The following is a 20,713-nucleotide window of genomic DNA, read 5'->3' as shown; positions in this document are numbered from 1 at the left end:
TTTTGAGACCCTTACTTAGTCTTAGACCCGGTAAAATCACATTACTTTCGGATAACACTAAAACCGAGTCTAGACTCTAGACCGATAAAGTTTGAGTATTGATAAACTTTATGTCAAAAAATTATGATGTATTTATTTATAAAGGCGAAAAAAATATATTTATTACTGTGAAGTTGATATCCATATTTTAAACTTGAATTTCTTCATAAATTTTAATTTTATGCTTCTTTGATTTATTTTCTAATTCATCAAGTGTGATTAAAAACAAAACAATAAATTTATAATTAATATAACATAATATTAAAATTAATTTAAAATATATATACCCTTTTTAGGCTCTTTAGGGTGTATATGGGCCACGTTTGTTTTGACCTGAATCCGATCTTAAATAATGATCGGATTTATTTTTAAGATTTTCACCCGACCCTAAATCCAATGAAATCACACCAAATTAATTATTAAAGTATCCAATTCCAAATCGAGTCTCCAGGCCAAACTAGATCATGTACACCCCTTATTTCAAGTAGTACTTTTCAATAAAGTAGATACCTATATATATATATATATATATATATATATATATATATATATTTTTTTTTTCCTGAATACCACAAATCTGACTTCAAATTTGTGGTTTATAATTTTTTTTTTTTACAAAATTGACCTACCAAATTATTTTTTACTTAAAAAAACTTTTATCTCATATAAATTTGACGCTCAAATTTTTTCATGATACCAAATTAAACCTTAAATTTTATTTCTAATACAAAATTGAGCTTTGGATTTGTGTATTCAAATTGTATCATTAATAGTGACCAATAATAACATGATCATTTCTATTTTTTTACAAAATCATTTCTAGATTAATATCACTATTATTTCTAATTTAACAACACTACAATTTAAATTTCATTTTTAATTAATTATAACACTATCATTTATAATCTAATATAATTTTTTTAAATTAAATAAAAATTAATGCACTAACTTTTTCATTGATGTATCCAACAGCATGGACAACCCCGTTTTATCTGTAAAAACCAAGGTTTTGAAAATCGGACTAGATCGGCCGGTCGAATCGGTTCAATTGAGAACCGATAATATTAGCGATTCGGTTCTCCTTCTATAATCGTTCGGGAGAAAATTGGTAGAAAATTGTCGAACCGGTCAAGAACCGGTCGGTTGAGCCGGACCGGTAACTGGCCGGTTCCCCTAAAACGACGACGTTTTTTAACTTGTTTTTTAAGAGAAAAAAAAATCCGATCCACTCGTGAACCCCACCCCCCCTTTCCCATTCATTCATCTCAATCCAATCTCCATCTCGCCAAACCCTAGCCCTCTGAAGCAAAGGAACCTCGAACCCTAGCCCTTCATCGTCGCCGCCGTCCTCAGCACCGCTGCTTCTTCTTCTTCCTCGCTTCTTCCTCAAACCTAGGTGAGTGCTCCTCGTCTTCATCTTCTCTGAACTTCTTCTTCAATTTTTGTTCCATATTTCTTCAATTCTTCTAGGGTCTTGGCTTGAAGTTTAGTTCTTCAATTCTTCTTCTTCGGTCTTCGGTCTTCGTTCTTCGGTCTTCTTTGTATGTATGGTTCTGATTGCTGTGGAAATTTGTATGTATGGATTGGTTGCTAATGCTGGAAAGTGAAAACTGACTCTGTTATGTCATTTGTATCAACCAGAGTCCAGAACACCTAATATTGCTGTTTTAGTGTTTTGCTGTTTTGTAACTGTTACTCTGTTTTAGTCCAGAACACCTAATATGCTGAAAACTTATTCTGTTATGTAACTATTACTCTGTTTTAGTGTTTTGTTGTTTTGTTAATGCTGAAAACTTACTCTTGCAATATTGTTGAATGCTGTAGGCAGAATTTAGATATGGTTTTGTTAATTTCATATCTGTTTTTAAATGTGTTGTGGCTCCTGCTTTAGGTTAAGAACATGGTTGAAATTTAGATATGGTTTTGTTATTAGAATGAATGGTTGAAATTGTTGGTTAAATCATTGATTTCGTGTTGTTGAAATTGTTGATTAAAATGGATTTGTTATGCTGCTGTTGCCTTTTTTAATTTTTAAGTATGATGTTTCTGAAATTTTGGTGAAATAGTTATTGATTTCAAGGTTTAGAGTGATTATTTGTTGCTGGTATTTAACTTTTGTTGCTGCTGCTTTTTTCTTTCTGGCTCTGTTAAGTTGCTTCATTCAAACTTGTGCATTGGCCTGTTCATCTTCACTTGCAATAACAAAAAGCTTCTCATTTGATGATCCATTAACTATCTCATTTTCTGATACCATTCCTTTTGTTATGGCTTTAGCTGAAGAAATTGGAGGGACTGGATGAGGAGACATTGATGCCTCAGAAGACACCACCACCATCAACATATCCTTGTTACTTGAAGGTTTTTTTAGTATAATAGTTGAAATCACAATCATAATTACATAATATGTTTAAATAATTATCCCAAAAAAAAAGAGAAACTCACAAGAACATCTTGAAGTTTTGATGATTGATAAATCTTTATGTTGACATTTAATATTTGATATTTCTTTGTACTATTTAACTTGAGTTTGAGTTCGTATATTAATAAGATTATATGAATTTGATTGATGACATTTAATGTAGTTTTTTAAATTTAAAAATTATTTCAATATTTATATTATACTATAATTATATTTTAGGCTGTTTATTTATAATTTATTTATTATTTTATTTTAAAATAATTTTTTTGATTGAACCATCGGTTAGACCGATTGAACCAGTAAATTAGTGAATCAGTAATTAGAACGATTTGATGACCGGTCCAGTTTTTCAAACCTCGGTAAAAACGATCTACTTCGTCGATGCTCTAACTTTCATGTGATAATTGCGCAAATTATTTCTCTAAAATTCTGAAGAGAGAATTGAAAATAATAGATCGTTAAGGTAAGGCAAATTACGCCTCCAACTAATTCGTTGTTGGTTCTCACAAACTACCCTCCTCTTATAGTGCTAATTCATTGTTAGGTACAACAAACACTAATTTATTGAGAAAAGCTCTACGTTCATGTAATTTTTTCATCCAAACTATTTAAGTAATTTCAATCAGACGCGCCTCTCCAACCCCTTTACACGTTTGTTATACACCGCCTCGTAAACCTTTTTCAACGTAAACTTTGTTCTCTTCTCGCGTTTTCGTTCTTCTTCTTCTTCTCTGTTCGCGTTCTTCTTTTTCTTCTTCTTCAACCTAATAAAATTCGTCGTTCTCCTCTGTTCGCGTTTTTCTTCTCTGTTTGCATTTTTCATTATTGATCTGCATTGAATTCAACGTAATAAGCTCCGTCGTTCTTTTTCTTCTTCAATCTACACTTCTGAATGGAAACAATGAATGATTCAACTTCAAATCAGTTGAATGGGGTTATTACGTTCAGACAGTTAGGAAATGATTGCTGCATGCTATCACAATAATCTTAAACATTGAATAAAGTAAAAGGAGGCCACCGAACAGAACAACATTCATTTGGTGAATCAAAATCACAAAGGCCACCGAACCGAACAATGTTCATGTGGTGAAGCCTATAACGCGAGCAGAGAAGAAGAAGAAGAAGAAAGAAAACGCGATAAAACCTATAATGCAAGAAGAAGAAGTAACATTTTTTCATAATGAGCGTGAAGTAACGAAGGGTTTCGAGCACGTGTTTTCACTTTTCACTCGTCATTAATGCGCGTGTGACTCTATTTGAGATTGGATCAACTTGATTATATGATTACATGGATGTGTAGCGCGCCCCTAATTTATTTTATAATTATATTAGATGTCCACTAAAATTAATCACTAAATACATATATTAATTAAAATATGATTTTTAATTTAGTGCCTTTTGTAATCCATGCCAACTCAAGCGTTGAAATCCTTGTAGTTGTAAGTACATGTAATTTTTCGCTATAGGAATGACAAACTCAAAAACTTAGAAATTCAAAATAAGAGAATTACAATAACTTTGTGTCTCCAATTTTCTTTTTATAATTTTTTTAAGGCCAAATAACTCCTCAATTATTTTGTTACATAATTCAAGAAGACAAATAAGAATGAACGAAAAAAGAGTACATGTTATTGTACTCCTTTAAACATTCTTTATCAACGACATTACTAGTGTAGGAAATTCTAATATGTCGACCTCCATAATTAATTGGACAATCTTATTCTTATATCTCCGAAAAAGTTCGTCCATGACTTCTTCTCCAAATTGTGCTTTCAAAACAGGTTCTAATGGAGCTCTAACGAATTTAGTTATAGCCTCTGCCTTCATATTGAGATCAAGTTTATTGTTGTTATCAACAACATCTTCATTTATGTTGGCACCCCAATCCAATGCGACAGATTCCAACCTTTGAAGAGTGAAAGATCCTTCATCCTCAATTACTTCTTTAGCTTCCTCTATTGTTGGGTCATACAATGGTAAATCAAAGGACTCCACTTTTATCTCTTCAATCAAATTCTACAACTCCATTACAATACGTTATTACAGTGCAGATTTTGAACTCTACTAGATATATATAACAACTATCTACAAACCAAAATATTATAGTGACAATTATTAGACAAACTTCAAACACGAATTGTAAAGAGCAAAATTAGTAGTTTGAATAATATCAAGGACTAGTAATTTTAGTTTATATTATCCATCATTTTTAGTTAGCAATCTAAAATTGAATAAATGATCATTTGTACGCATGAAAGATGAAAATGCTGACATATGTATCCACACTACGAAACTAAATTTGTACCCATGCAAGATGCCATCCGTGTGACAAAAGTACCCTGAGGATTGGAGTGCCACGTAGGGTACTTTTGTCACACGGAGGACATCTTACATGGGTACAAGTTTAATTTCGATATATAGTGTGGATACATATGGTCATTTATTCTCTAAAATTTTTAGCTCAATAGTCTAATTTTATATTTTTAACCTACACTTTAAAATATTATTGTCTAACTATTGGCTAATATATATACTTTGGATAAACTACTAAAAATGTCTTCAATTTTCGAATATGTTAAAAAAAATATCCTCCACTTTATTAACAACAAAAATGTCTCCAATCCATTTTAAAATGCGCTAAAAATACCAACGTAAAATATGTATTCTCAAAAAGTGCTTTAGAGATTGAATTTTGATACAGTTTTTGATATTTTTATTCTTAAAATTTGAAGATTTTTTATAATTTATTTCAATTAATAGCTAAGAAAAAATAAAAAATTTAGAAATTAAATTTTTATCTAATTTTTTTATATATTTTTTAAATAGTTATCTAAATATTTCTATAAAATTTTAGACTAAATACATAAGTAACTTAAAATATAAAAATTATTTGTCATTTATAAAAAAAATATTATTTTTAATTAATTTTATCATATTTTTTAATATTTTAAAAATATTTTTATTGTTATTAAAAATAAAGTATATTTTTGTCAATGTTTTAAAAATCAGGTGCGGTTTTGATGATTTACCCTATAATATATATATATATATATATATATATATATATATATATATATATATATATATATATATATTAGACAAACACATAGTCATAGGTTATATTCAATGTACCTCTGAGACCATGTCATTGAGTGTTGTGCCAAGTAGGCTCCAAGAGGTTCTGATTTCACGAGTTTTGTCTCTTCCAATTAGAGTCAGAACCATCCCACCTCCAGGCACCAATTCTTGTGAACGTAATTTGAGAAATAGTTTAAAGTCCTTTTGGAATTGTTCACCATATGCTTTGTGCATTGCTGGAGAACTTGTTCTTGTTAAATGTATATTTTCCTTATTACCCAAGTCCTTTGGAGCCTGTTCAAAAACATAAATATATGAGTATATATATATTTACATGCCATGCGGTTTATGTCGAATAAAATTTTAAAGGCTTACTTACTCTATTTCTTCTTATAATTTTACAAAAAGATTAATTAGATGTTTACTTAGTTACTTGATATCTTTCAAAACGAACGCAATAATTCTAGAATATTTACTTTCATAACATTATACAATTATCCTAAATCAAATACAAAAAATGTGTATATTTCAAGAATATTTTGTAAAAAAAAAAAAAAAGAAAAACAGTTAACGTACAAAATCTAATTAAAATTTTTTACTTGATATATAGATTCAATTACGAATTTTTTTAACTTTTGTAAAGATCTAAATGAAATTTTACTGAAATTATAAAGGTTGACAAAATAATTATGTTAATTTAAAATTTAGTGATTTTCAATTCAGTATTATTCCTCAATTTATAGAAACATATATAACATTAAATATTCTAGGATAAATATTTAATTAGGAGTGTAAGTATGCAACCAAATACAAATAAAAGAAATAAAATAAAATAGAATTTACAAAATTTCTAGAGAGATAAAACTATGTTTGGAAACAAAACTTTTTAATTGAAGTGCTATATATTTTACATATTATATACTATTTTGGTTGTAAATAATATGGATTACGTGTTTGTTTGGGCGCCATTATTTTGATAAAAAAAATATTTTTTAATAAAAAAAGATCTTTTTTTATTTTTTAGCGTGTTTGGCAAATTTCTAATAATAAAAATGAAAGTACTAGAAAAATAAAAAAAAAACATCTTTTTTGAGAAGTTGTAATTTATATATTTTTTTAAAGATCTTTTTCTCTTAAAAAAAGATATTTTTTATGTAATAAATAAAGAAAAAAATATTTTTATATTGTTATACCCAAACATAATTAATAGATAAAAAGATCTTTTTATATAAGATATCCAAATATAAAATTACTTTTACTTTTCGATAAAATCTTTTAAAAAAAGATAACTCTAAAAAAAATTTTTTTTTAAAAACTCAGCCAAACAATTAGTGCATATGTTCTTACCTGAGAAAGCCAATGAAGACTAAAAGAAGAATGAACAAAGTGTAAGGAACCGTTGGGAAATAGCCTCTTGTAGAATGTCCCTGGAGTTGCATTAATAAAACATGGACCCAATTTGTGTCCCTTCTTTTCTTCTAGGCTTTCCAAGAATTGAGGGAGTGATTTAAATATGCTATTGAAATCATTCCCAAATAGATCATTCAAGAGGAATTGAAAAACCGGTGGTTCGAGATTCAAGTTAGAAGTAGTAGTATCAACAATGTCGATGACATTAGATACCAATTGAAGAGCATTTGGTCCTGAAGAACAACCTAAGTCAGCCACCTTAAAACAATGAATAGGAACAATAGTATATAACCTCATGATACTCTCTTCTACTATGGCTTTTGTCTCCCTCATCACCTTGTTCTGTTAAAATGATATTGATATATAAGAATGTTAATATCTACCATTGTCAATCATGAATGGGCATAAGCAAATTTAATTTGGGAGAATAAAGAGAATATTATGATGATGTTGTGTACCTGAATGATAGAGTTATGAGCATAGCTATTATCTCCCATGCCGGGGTTCATGTGGAGGACCACTTGCTGTCTATCCATTCCTCCTCTTCCTAACTCTTTGTCTTCTTTGATGTTGTGGAATGACAATATGATCAAATTAAAGCATTTCTTGTCTTTAAATACATTATTTATTCTCTATTGTTAGAAATTGAAATTGGGCGGACTCATAATATAAAGAAATTATAACATGAATAATTAAATTTTCCACCGCTTTGAATTTGTGCATCGTATTTTTTTATTTTGCAAAAGAATTATTATAGGAACAATTAGAGTGCTACGAAATATAACATTAATCATTAAAAATCCTATTAGTTAGTTAGAGAAATATAACAATTAGAGTATTACGAAATATAACAAGAGAGTCTGCTAATAGTTAGTTAGAGAAAACTGATTAGAGTAGTTAGATATTTATGCTAATTAACAGTTAGTCAGCTGTGTATAAATATAGGTAGATCAGTTATGTAAATGTGTGATTCATCATTTAATACAAGTTCACATTTTCACTCCTTCTTCTCTCTGGTTTTTATCCCCTGCATTCTTTTTCCGTTCTCATGTGCAACCTTCAACATGGTGCGGTGAGCAACTGAAGAGAGAGTAGCTTGATCTTCGATTCACGAGCATCAATCGTGGTTGGAGAGAGATGATGGATCTAGGTTCCTCATCAAGACTGATTTCTCTTAGTTCAAGTTCTCTTCGAGCGTTCTGATTTTTTTTTCCAAGATTCTTCGATTTTCGATCTCATCTCTTTCTGCAATTTCTTCTTCGATCTCCAATTTCACCTTCTCCTACAACTTCTTCTCCTCTTTCAAACTCACACCGCAGAGCTTGATGAGAGCCTAATTACTTCCTAGTTCGACAAGTCATATCAAAGCGATTAGGTATTCCGATCAACGAGATTGAAAGAGGAAGGTTCAGATCTGTGCATCAGATCCACAATTTCCGTCATTATGAGCTCCGATTCAAGTTCTAGTGGAGTGCAATTTCCCGCCATGGACGCAACTCAGTTTGCTGCATTTTTTAATCAGATCGCCGCGATCCAATCGCACATCAGCAAAAGCGCGAATCCGAGCTAGGATCCTACAAATCCGTACTTCATTCTCCCTTCTGAGAGTCCAGGTATACCTCTCACTTCTGTTGTTCTGACTGGATCGAACTATGGAGCCTGGAGTAGAGCTATGCTGTTAGCTCTCAAATTGAAAAATAAGCTAAAATTCATAGATGGTAGTATTGAGAAACCGGATAGCTCAGATCCATTGTTTGAGGCGTGGGAGTAGGGGTGGCAGTGGGGCGGGTAGGGGCGGGTTTTTACCCTACCCGACCCCGCCCCGCCGTCTCATCACTCAAGTACTACCCGCCCCGCCACAACCCACGGGTAGTAAATTGCAGTACCCGAACCCGCCCCTGCGGGTACCCGCCCCACCCCTACCCGCCCCTATAAAAATTAAATATTTTAATTTTTACATATTCATATCTAAATTAAGACAAAAACTTAAAATTCATAGATAAATTAAAATACAAACATAAAAATTCATACAATGTCATTAGCTCAAATAACTTGAAATAAAAAAAAAGTGTTAGATCACTACAAATTTAACACCATAATAAAGAAATTATAATATTAGATATAAAAAAATCTTCAACCCTTATTCTTGATCACTTTCAACATCTTCATCGTCATTAAAAGTTTGCAAATCAAGATTTAAACCTGAAAATCAAAAAATATAACAATTAACAAATTAAAATCATATCTTAATAAAGATCAGAATGCATAAATGAAAAATCAGAATACATAACAAGTTCTGCCACTTATTTTATGCAGATATTGGATGCTATTAAATCAACTGTTGGCTACTGATGAGGTTAATCACAATCTTTCAACCATCTATGTGATCTTGAATTCAGGTGATCATCATAATGATCATGTTTGGGACGAAATGGATTTGTATAATGCATTGCAGACTATGGAAATTTGGAGATTAAGTTAATCATAGCTTCTCCAAATGTAAAACATTTTTAAAAAATAATAATAATAAGAAATAATAAATGAAACTTGAAAATCAATAACCATACATTCACATATTAGGCCCATCCTTGTAGTTCTATATATAATAGGATTGTAACACATGAAATATTTAGATGAGAATATGAGAATACATGCTAAGCCAATTGAATTAAATTAGATAACCATAAATAAACTTTTTTTATTTGTATATGTCTATATCTTATTTCCTGTTTCTTGATTTCATCATAATTCAGAACACTGTTGCACATTATGGATTCTCCACAGAAACTGAAATTGCTTGATTGGAAATTGAAAATACAAGACATTGGGGGCGGAAAAACATCAAGCTAAGTTCAGATCTGAAGTGAAGTGAAGTTCATTTCATATACCAGATATAGTAAATAAGCAGAATGAAAACATTTGTCCTCTTCAAGTACAAAGTTGACTTTAAAATAGAACTAAAACTCTAGAAGATTAAATATTGAACTAACTTGTCAATTTCGGAGGAATTTAGAGAAAGTGAGAGAGATGGTAGGTAGTGTGAAACCTGTTCAGGAGCAGGGAACTTTAGAGTGGAGTCAAAAGGCTTCTCATCTTGAGAAACCTTAAAAGACATCAAGTGTGGAACAGCAGAGACTTTGCTTGAGAAAAGCCACTGAGCAATAGAGCCCTTGGTGAAGCCTACAATACAAATTAGAGACTCAATTTCCCACTCAACACTCAGATCATAGAGTTTCACAACTTGGAATCTATTAATTACCCTATGTCTACCTACTTGTTTATTAGAAATACCTAATCAACAAATTGGCATTACTAATTTTTGTAATAATAAAAAAATTCAGAACACTTCCGCACATTACTAATTCTGCTAATTTCAAATGCCCAATTCTCTCCATAATTAGAACACCTTGGGCATATTCCCTTTCATAAACCAAATCACTCTAATCTTGAAGGGTCCATTCAGTACTCAATGACAATTACAAAATCAGATTAAAATCAAAATTCAAAATGCATAAAAATGATAAATCAAAACTAAACATGCAATTCTTATCAGTCAAAAATATTGTTATCAAAACTAAATATGCACTTCTCATCAATCAAAACAACTTTAATTTTTCAAATCTAGTAGAGCATGCCTGTGGGATGGCAAATCTGCAAAGACAGAGGGGCTCAAAGACTTACCGGTGGTTAGAAACAGAGAAAAAGGGCTTCGGTGACAGGCTCACATGCAACAGCGACGGACAAGCTCACAGCGACGGTGACCAAGCGATGAATCTGTGGAAGAACAAGAGAAGAACTTAGATCTCACAACGATGGAGAGACAGAGAGCACGAGAGAGAGAGAGAGAGAGAGAGAGAGAGAGAGAGAGAGAGAGAGAGAGGAACTTACGGAGCTGTGCGAGTTGAGCAGCGAGGGCGAGGAGTTGCGCGACTGAGCAGCGAGGGCGGGGAGTTGTGCGGCTGAGCAGCGACGGGCCGACAGCAGACGGGAGGTGAGCAGCGACAGCAAGGAGCAGTGGGACTAAGTGGTGACGCCAAGAAATTGCGACGACGGCAAGGAGCTGCGAAGCGACGGCGCAATGGCGGAGAGGAGATGAGAGGCTGAGCTGAAGAGCAAAGAGCTAGGGATTTGGGGACTTGGGGTCTCAGGTCTGATCTCTGATGGTTGGTGGATTGGAGGCAAACCCTAATATATATATATATATATATATATATATATATATATATATATATATATATATATATATATATATATATATATTAAGTACTCCGGGGCGGGTAGGGGCGGGTTTACCCTGACCCCGACCCCGCCCCGCCCCGATCAAAACCCGCCCCGCCCTCGGGTCGGGTTTAAACCCGCCCCGAGCGGGTGGGGGCGGGTCGGGTACCTGCGGGTTCGGGTACTCCTGCCACCCCTACGTGGGAGAGGTGCAACACATATGTCGTTGGTTGGATTAACCTCTCACTAAGCCCGGATATCTACCAAAGTGTCTTGTGGAACAATTTAGCCTATAAGATATGGGATGAGCTAAAGCACAGATATTATCAGGGGGACAAATTTCGAGTGGCTGAATTATATGAGGAAGTGTATGCACTCAGACAAGGAGACATGAATGTGACGAATTACTATACCAAGCTCAAGTCAATTTGGGAAGAAATCGACAATTTCAGAATCTTGCCACAATGTAACTGTGATAAAAGGTGTTCGTGTGCCTTATCTATAATTAGGAAGCAAAGAGAGGAAGATAAGGTGACAAAGTTTCTTCGAGGTTTAAATGAACAACACTCCACTGTTCGATCACAGATAATGCTCATGGATAGCTTACCAAATCTGAATGCGGTCTTTGCTATGATCACGCAGCAAGAACGGCAGTTTCTCAGTCCTGACTCTACCTCGGACATTAAGGTTTTGGCTAGCTCTGCTCATCCCTTGAACACTACGTCGCCTTCACTAGGTAGAGGGAGAGAGAGAGGCAGAGGAGGTAGATTTCAGCTTGGGAGAGGACAAGGTGGCAGAAGTAGGCTGCAGTGCACTTTTTGCAACAAGACTGGACATAGTGTTGATACCTGTTACAAGAAACACGGGTTCCCCCCAAACTTTAGACAACAATATGAATACTTTAACTCTCAAAACACTGCCACACCAGTCCTCAATTGCATGTCAGCAAATGCAGGTACTGAGGGTATTAATGATGAGCTCGGTACCAGTCAAGGCCAATTGGGAGTGAGTGAAATCACAGGGGCTGGATTCACTCCAGATCAAAGGGAAGTCCTACTAGCTCTACTTAGCAAGCAAGAGATCAAGCACATCCATAGTGTCAGCCAGATTACAACACAACCTCAACCATCACCTCATCAAGGTAGAATGGTTCATCTTTTGCATTTCAATTCTCACATATAGGCTCTAGATGTATGCATTCAAAAGCATAAACCCTGGGTAATAGACACTGGTGCCACGGACCATGTCTCATTAACATCAAAGATTTCAAAGATTTTCGAAAAATTGATCCAATAATTGTTAGATTACCCAATGGTGCCCACACCACCAGCTGCATCATGGGCACAATTGTGTTTTCTGGCACATTATTTCTCGCAAATGCATTATACATCCCTTCATTCAATTTTAAACTATTCTCAGTCTCAAAACTGACATTATCATTGCATTGAAAAATGAGTTTTACTGATGAAATGTGTGAGATACAGGATCGACACACTTTGAAGATGATTGGTGCAGCTAGAAATATTGATGGTCTATACATTTTGCACCACGAGGTTCAAGGACCAACACATGCATCAGACATTACTGCACTCATCCCTCATACATCTCAGAAAAATTTGTGGCATGATAGACTAGGACATCCATCTAATAATAGGTTAGCAACACTGAAACAACAGTTTGAATTTGTAGATTGTTCAATAAGCAAGGAGCCGTGTAATTCTTGTCATCTTGGCAAGCAAAAGCGGTTAGCATTTCCTCATAGTGTTTCTGTTGCTGAAAATGTACTTGAGTTGATTCATTTGGATATTTGGGGCCCGATCTCCATTCCTTCATTTTCTGGTCACAAATATTTTTTGTCAGTTGTAGATGATAAATCTAGATTTACATGGATTTTTCTTATGAAAACCAAGGCTGAAACAGCTCAATTGGTGAAGAATTTTATTAATTTTGTCAAAACTCAGTTCAATACAATGGTGAAAATAATCAGGTCTGATAATGGTGCTGAATTTTCAATATCTTCATTTTATAACAATTTTGGAATTTTGCACCAACGATCTTGTGTTGAGACACCACAGCAAAATAGAATCGTTGAGCGAAAGCATCAACACATTCTGACTGTGGCTCGCACCATTATGATTCATTCTCACCTGCCCAAAATCTTTTGGAGCTATGGTGTTGAACATGCGGTCTATTTGATTAATAGGTTGCCCTCACCATTCTTGACCAACCGAACACCCTATTAGGTTTTATACAATGCTCTACCGAATCTACTTCATCTTCGGGTGTTTGGTTGTCTTGCTTATGCTAATACTATTACGCGTAACAGAACCAAACTTGATCTAAGAGCACGGAAATGTCTGCATCTTGGATTCAGGGAGGGTGTTAAGGGCTATCTGTTATTTGACTTACAAACCAAAGCATTCTTCACTTCTAGAGATGTTCAATTTTATGAAGATTTGTTTCTATACTCTGAGGTTGAGGCTCAAAATGAAAATGCTAAGACTCAATCTGAAAATACTAACACCAATTTTACAAATGAAAAATTTTCAGCTGACCAATTGTATATCACAAATCCAAACAATAATGCACATACACTCAATCAGGATCACATGATTCAGAATCATATTCAACATTCATCCCTATGCATTCTAGTATTCATTTAGATAGTCTAGACAAAGATAACATCTCACCTTCAATGCCCCATGATAGTCCCATGCATCATTTGGAAGCTTTTGACAATCCTGACCATACATCACACACAAATGTAGACACAAGTCCTAGATTAGATACACAGGTGCATGATTCACCTAGTCTCCCTACTCGTGTTATGCTGAGAAGATCCACAAGAATTTCAAAACCACCAGCTTACTTGAAAGATTACAAATGTATGACAGCCATCAATGAAAATTCAAAAACCATGCGAAACCTTCAAAGATAGCCTATCTCAGATTTTTTATCCTATCATTCTATTTTTCCCATGCATCTTGCATACTCATTAGCTATTTAAAACATCGAGCCTAAGCGCTATGAAGAGGTGATATCTCAAGCTTGCTAGCAAGAAGCTATTAAGGCTGAGCTGATTGCTCTGGATGAAAATAAAACATGGAAGTTGACCTCACTCCCACCTGGCAAGAAGGCAATAGGATGTAAGTGGGTATTCAAGGTCAAGTATCATCCGGATGGTAGTGTGGAACGTCATAAAGCTCGCCTCGTTGAAAAGGGATTCACGCAGGTTCCTGGAGTTGATTACAAGGATACCTTTAGCCTAGTTGTTAAATTGGGAACATTGCGAGTGGTTTTGGCTCTTGCTGCTGTGAAAGGCTGGCACTTGAAACAAATTGATGTTAACACTGCGTTTCTGCATAGTGACTTGGATGAAGAAGTATACATGAAGGTGCCAGAAGGACTTCATGCAGAGCCAAGGCAAGTGTGCAAACTTGAGAAGTCACTGTATGGATTAAAACAAGCTAGTAGACAATGGAATTCAAAACTCAAATCTGTTCTTGTGGAGCTGGGTTTCAAGCAGTGCAAACCAGATTATAGTTTGTTCACAAAATCAACTCCAAAAGGATTTACAGCAGTCTTAGTTTATGTTGATGATTTGGTTTTGGCAGGTGATGATCTTAGTGAGATTGAGAATGTGAAAAAGATACTTGATGATAGATTTCGGATCAAAGATATTGGGGACCTCAAATATTTTCTTGGCTTAGAAGTGGCTAGGTCACAGAAAGGAATTGCTTTGTATCAACAAAAATATGTGCTGGATTTGCTTAAAGAAACAGGTTTTGAGGGATGCAAGCCTGCCCCAACACCAATGGATTATGGTGCAAAGCTTAGTAAGAGTGATGGGGAGCTGCTGTCTGATTTCACTCCATACCGAAGAATCATTAGGAAGTTGCTCTATCTTTCGAACACTAGGCCGGATATAAGTTTCGCCATAGGAAAGTTGAGTCAATTTTTGGATTGTCCTACCACAGAGCATTTGCGAGCTGCTCATCGAATATTGAGGTACGTGAAAGGATCCCCAGCTGCTGGCCTTTTCTTCTCAGCCAAATCAGACTTGAATCTCACAGGCTTCTCAGATTCGGACTGGGCAGGGTGTCCTGACTCCAGGAGGTCGATCTCAGCCTATTGCTTTTACCTTGAATCATCTCTTGTTAGTTGGAAGAGCAAGAAGCAACTCACAGTCGCTGCTTCCTCCTCCGAAGCAGAATATAGGGCGTTGGCGCTTGCAACTAGGGAGGTCCAATAGTTGAGTTATGTTCTTCAGGAACTTGGCGCACCACTTCAAATGGCAATGAACATTTACTGTGATAGCAAGTCTGCTGTGTATATAGCCACTAATCCACCAGTCTTCCATGAGCGGACAAAACATATCGAAGCGGATTGCCACATTGTCCGCGACAAACTACAAGAAGGCGTGATTACTCTGCTACCTATCTCTACACATGAGCAGGTTGCAGACATTTTGACTAAGCCACTAGCACCTTTCCATTACATCCATAGTAAGCTTGGGGTCAGCACTCCAAACATAAAAGAGGGTGTTACTTAACAAGAGAGTCTGCTGATAGTTAGTTAGAAAAAACTGATTAGAGTAGTTAGATATTTATGCTAATCAGTAGTTAACCAGCTATGTATAAATATAGGTAGATCAGTTATGTAAATGTGTGATTCATCATTTAATACAAGTTCACATTTCTACTCCTTTTTCTCTCTGATTTTTATCCCCTGCATTTTCTTTTTCGTTCTCATGTGCAACCTTCAACAATAAATCCGTGTTAAATATTAGATCGGTATAAAAAAAATACCCAAAACTTTTCTTTAACATCAATTAACAATTTTGTTTAATAAGACTAATAAATACACTCAATGGTATTCGGCGTAGAGGACATGAATCATAGTTTAAGTATAAACAACAAATAACAAAGACAACCAGTTACAAGAAATGTTATGAAATTTTTTGAGCTCTAACACGTTTCATTTTGTTTCAAAGAAAAAATTAAAATTACACACCAAATAATTAAAAAAAAAATAGAATTCAATAACGATTTTAAATTAAATTCAAAAATAAAAGAATAAGTAGCACGATAATGAAATATACAAGTCAATGCCTACATGTGGTAAGCCAACCATCGGCCACATACAATACAATGATATTATTTGGAAATATAATAAATTGAATAACATATTTAAATTCATCACCAATTGAATTTTATAGTTAGGAGTGCCATAGCATATCTTCAGCATTCAGACGCTTTTAGTATATTTTGAAGTAATACTCATGGTTGGACTTATAGTGTTTATGAGTCGGGTGAAATTAGATTTGTTTTGATTTAGATTCGATCTTAAATATATATCGAGTCTAATTTTTAGATTATAATTCGATACTAGATTCAATAAAATATAAATATTTTTGGACCACAATTATATTAGGTTTAAATTGGATCTTTTAAATTTTAACAATGATTTATAAAGAAACTTATTTATATAGAAACTTATTTATGATGCACTAAACTTGTTATCGAAAAGTTGATATCCATATTTGAATTTGAATCTGTTCATAAATTCTAATTTGATAATTCTTTGATATATTTTCTAATTTAACAAGTCTGATTAAAAATAAAATAATAAATTTATAATTAATATAACATAATATTAAAATTAATTTAAAACATATATATATTTTTTAGTTCTCTTAAGGTGTTCATGGGTCAAGTGAAGTTAAATTTGTCTTAATTCGAATTTAATTTAAAATAATGACCAAATTTATTTTTGAGATCCTTATCCAACCTTAAATTCAATAAAATCATATCAAATTAGTCATTAAATTCAGACCAGATCAAATGTTCGGGAGGGATGATGCACACCCTAGTTGAACCTATGAGCCATATAGACAAAATAAAAAACATAGCCATGTGAATAGCGCGGGTGGTACTCTTTAACAGGAATCAACCAATCACGTGAAATTAAACAAAGTCAACTCATGCGTCCTTATTGGAAAACAAATAAAAATGCACACATACAAAACTATGAAAGGACTTTTCTTAAAATGGAATTGCAAATTGTCAATAATAGAAGCTAAGCCATATACGGATATACCAAATTTGTTTTTAATGCAAATTATTTATATGGAATAATGTAACTTGATGCAATGTGTTTTTTTTTTCCCTAAGAGTGAATACCCGTCATTTGATAACCTTTTTGAAGGATCACGAGGTTTTAATTTTTTTTTTTTAACTATGTAGATTGGTTAGTTTTTTTTGTGAATGATCTCTTTCTTAAGTTAATAGAATGTGCGCGACATGTTAATTAGTTAATTATTTATTAAATGCCCGTTAGAATAACGAATTATTTTTGTCAGAAATCTTGTTATCTTTTAGGATAATTGTCAAAAATATTTTTTACATTCAAACAATTTCGGCATTTAAGTTCATCCAAGCAATTTTAGATCACGTACTTTTTCCGCTTTCTTCTTTCCTCACGCTTCTTCTCTTCTTCTTCTCTTTTCTCCGCGCTTCTTCTTTTCACGCTCATTTACGCACGGATCGTCTTTTTCTTCGCCTTCTTCTTCGTGTTCCTCCTCCTCATTCTCCTCTTTCTTTTTTGCGTTTATTCTTCTTCACGGGTTTTTTCCTTATCGTAATTCTTTTGTTGTTGTTGCTGCTATATTTTTTTTGTCTTTTCCTCCTTCTCTCCCTGGTGAAGAAGCAGTATAAGGTAAGGAGGAAGAGTTTTGAATTATGCAAAACAAAAATAAACCGAACATGTTATTATGGTGAAACAATTGTTTAGTACTGAGTGAACAAAACATAATACATTATATAAAATCAAATTCAAACATCTTTCTGCATAATGAACCGAACACGTATTCATGGTGAAATAATTATTTAGTACTGAGTGAACGAAACATAATACATTATATAAAATCAAATTCAAACATCTTTGTGTAGAATGAACTGAACACGTACTCATGGTGAAACAATTGTATAGTACTTAATGAACGAAACATAATTCATTATATAAAATCAAATTCAAAACACCTCTGCCTACAATTTAGAGATTATCAATTCAATTCAATTCAATTCAGATTCAGAACACTTGCGTCCATTCAATTCAATTCGATTCAATTTAACAATTGCATTCCATTCAATTCGATTGGAAAAAATAATTCATTAGCAAAATGTTGATATTATTGGTGATGACGATAACGAAATAGTAGAAGAAGAAGGAGGAGGAGGAGGAGATGACATATGCGTGTATTTGAAAGAAGAAGAAGCGCATGATGGAAGAAGAAGAAGAGGAGGCATGGGAGAGGAGAAGAAGATAAGCGTGTGTAATGACGTTCTTTTAATGAGAGTGGTTTTTGTTAGTGTTAGATCTACTTGAATAAAATTTAAATAAAAAAATATTTGAATGTATAGCATAGTCCGATTGTCACGGATAGTTTTCAATTTTTTTTGTATTAATTTTTATATATATTAATTAAATTTATTGTATAAGAATTAAAAAATATTAATCATTTTTAAATTCTTTTACTTATAAAAATTGAATAAATGATATACATATTAAGCAGTGTCATTAATCATAACTAACCAAAAATTTGCTTAGCAGTGTCATTAATCATAACTAAGCACGGGAATAGAAACGGAAAATGAACAGCATCAACAGCAAGAAGAGTTATTAACCAAGTGTCGTAGTGCTCCCAAATTGCCACGTGTTAACATCATTCTATGCTGATAATATGGGTTAATTTCTCCTATAATCATAATTAAATTTAAATAATAAAATTTACAAATAAAATTATGGCTAAATTTATTTTTCCTATATTTAATTTTTTAATAAAAATTATATTGTATTAAAATAATAAAAAAATATACTTAAATATATCTCTAAAAAATTTTGTGTCGAATATTTTTGTTTCAAAGACAATTTTATTACATTGAAATTCTTAAAATTTATAAAAGTATGTTAAACTAGTTTGATTTTGGGTTAATTTATGATGACAAACATTTATTTGGATTGAAAGCTCAATATTGTTTAATGTGTGCTTTATTGTGGCAAACCCATTAATTAATTTTTCACAGTCCAAGACTAGCATATACTTCAGCCATGTAAAAGAGTCAATGCTCCTCATAGCACCGTTCAGCAAAATAAATGGTTATATATTTGCTAAAAGCAAATGAGGACAGCTGGACAAAAACAAGGACATGTGTGGCTCTGTAAAAGTAAAGAAGGACAGCTGCTACACCTCACTAACCCAAGAACATCAGCAGAGCACCATTTTGGATCGTGGTTGAACAAAACACAAATGAGCAAAGAGCAGTAGCAGCAGGGGCTATGGAGAAGGATGAAAAAGGAGTGCATGCCAAGGAAGAAAACCAAGCCAAGGACCACAGAGGTAGTGGTCGAGCTCTTCGGATAGCAGAGGTAGTGGAGCAGGATGAAAAAAACACTGCATGCCAGCAGGAACAGCTCCAACGAGCAGATGGTACAAGGAAATAGAAGAGGCAAAAATAAAGGCAAGATGAAAATATATAACAAGCCTCACTCCATCATTTCAAAGCAAGAAAAAGAGAGCACACATTCAGAGCACCATCTCAAACATTGAGCTGGAATATTTTTCTTCTACAAGAGCTTAATTTCTGATCTTTGTGTTATGGCTGTCTTGTGTCATTTTCTGTTTTGAAAAGGCAAATATTGAGAGGTTGAAAAGGCAAGAGAGAAAAGGCATGAGTGATGCAAAATAACCACTGATTTCTGATGTATTGAGTTGTTGAACTAGGATTAGTTCCCCTTTACTAAGTTGGGTGAACACTTGGTGAGTCTGAATCTGTGTAGATTCTCCTTCCTAGTTGGGTCAGCACTAGGAGAAGCTAAGCTTTGGTGTTAAAAGTTTAGAGGGTAGATACTAGTTGAATTAGGAAAAAAGCTAACTTGATTCAACTCCTCTCAAATTCAACTAAAACCATCAAAGTAAGACATATAGATAATTCTATCACATTTTCGATGACTTATTTATTTAAATAAAAACAACGGATCTAACTAAAATATGGACTTATATATCTTAATTTTATAAAATTTAAGCCCTGGATGTAATAAAAAAATTTTAGGGACGAAAATATCCTATGCAAAATTCATTAAATATATACCCAATCAAATTTAATAATTATGTATTAATGTTTTTAATATATAATAAATTTCTTGGGGACCTAACTCTCATATTTAGATCAAGTTTATTGTTTTCGTCATCAACACCTTCGTTTATGTCGACAGTTTGGAGCCTTTGAAGAGTGAAGGATCATTCTTCAAACAAAGTTGCATTTAACTCATCACATGGTTAGCTTGCTCAGTAAGTAATTAGACTCTAGTTAGTTTCATCATCAACTTGCATTGCATGTATATATATAAGGCTACCTAGCTACTACCACATCCCAACTCTCATAATTTTATTTTAATTAATGTTTTTATTTCGTTACAATTTTAGAAGGCAGATAAAAAATAACGAATATAATATAAGAAGAGTATATGACTATATTCTTGTGTATTCCT

At 33.3% G+C, this 20,713-nt stretch overlaps 2 protein-coding genes across 2 annotated transcripts; one reads left to right on the top strand and one right to left on the bottom strand.

Moving 5' to 3' along the window:
- Positions 1–3,989: 3,989 nt before the first annotated feature.
- Positions 3,990–7,510, bottom strand: LOC148569725 (S-adenosyl-methionine 4-1-methyl-2-pyrrolidinyl-3-oxobutanic acid methyltransferase-like). Its single transcript, XM_016331486.3, has 4 exons — positions 7,405–7,510; positions 6,884–7,288; positions 5,591–5,830; positions 3,990–4,474 (listed from the first exon to the last, which is right to left on the bottom strand). Exons 1-4 carry the CDS (start codon positions 7,480–7,482, stop codon positions 4,100–4,102), a joined length of 1,098 nt encoding a protein of 365 aa, XP_016186972.1. The 5' UTR covers positions 7,483–7,510; the 3' UTR covers positions 3,990–4,099.
- Positions 7,511–11,554: 4,044 nt separating this feature from the next.
- On the top strand, positions 11,555–15,416 carry LOC148569724 (uncharacterized). The gene is made up of 6 exons (XM_088506608.1): positions 11,555–12,313; positions 12,649–12,945; positions 13,368–13,453; positions 13,539–13,724; positions 13,817–13,958; positions 14,220–15,416. The coding sequence occupies exons 1-6, from the start codon at positions 11,555–11,557 to the stop codon at positions 15,414–15,416; spliced, it is 2,667 nt and encodes an 888-aa protein (XP_088362734.1).
- The last annotated feature ends 5,297 nt before the right edge of the window (positions 15,417–20,713 follow it).

This window comes from Arachis ipaensis, chromosome B3 (genome assembly GCF_059453495.1).
Source record: "Arachis ipaensis isolate K30076 ecotype BB chromosome B3, ASM5945349v1, whole genome shotgun sequence".
NCBI classification, from domain to species: domain Eukaryota; kingdom Viridiplantae; phylum Streptophyta; class Magnoliopsida; order Fabales; family Fabaceae; genus Arachis; species Arachis ipaensis.
The sequence above is the reverse complement of the archived record's forward strand: the minus strand, read 5'-3'. Positions and strand labels throughout refer to the sequence as shown.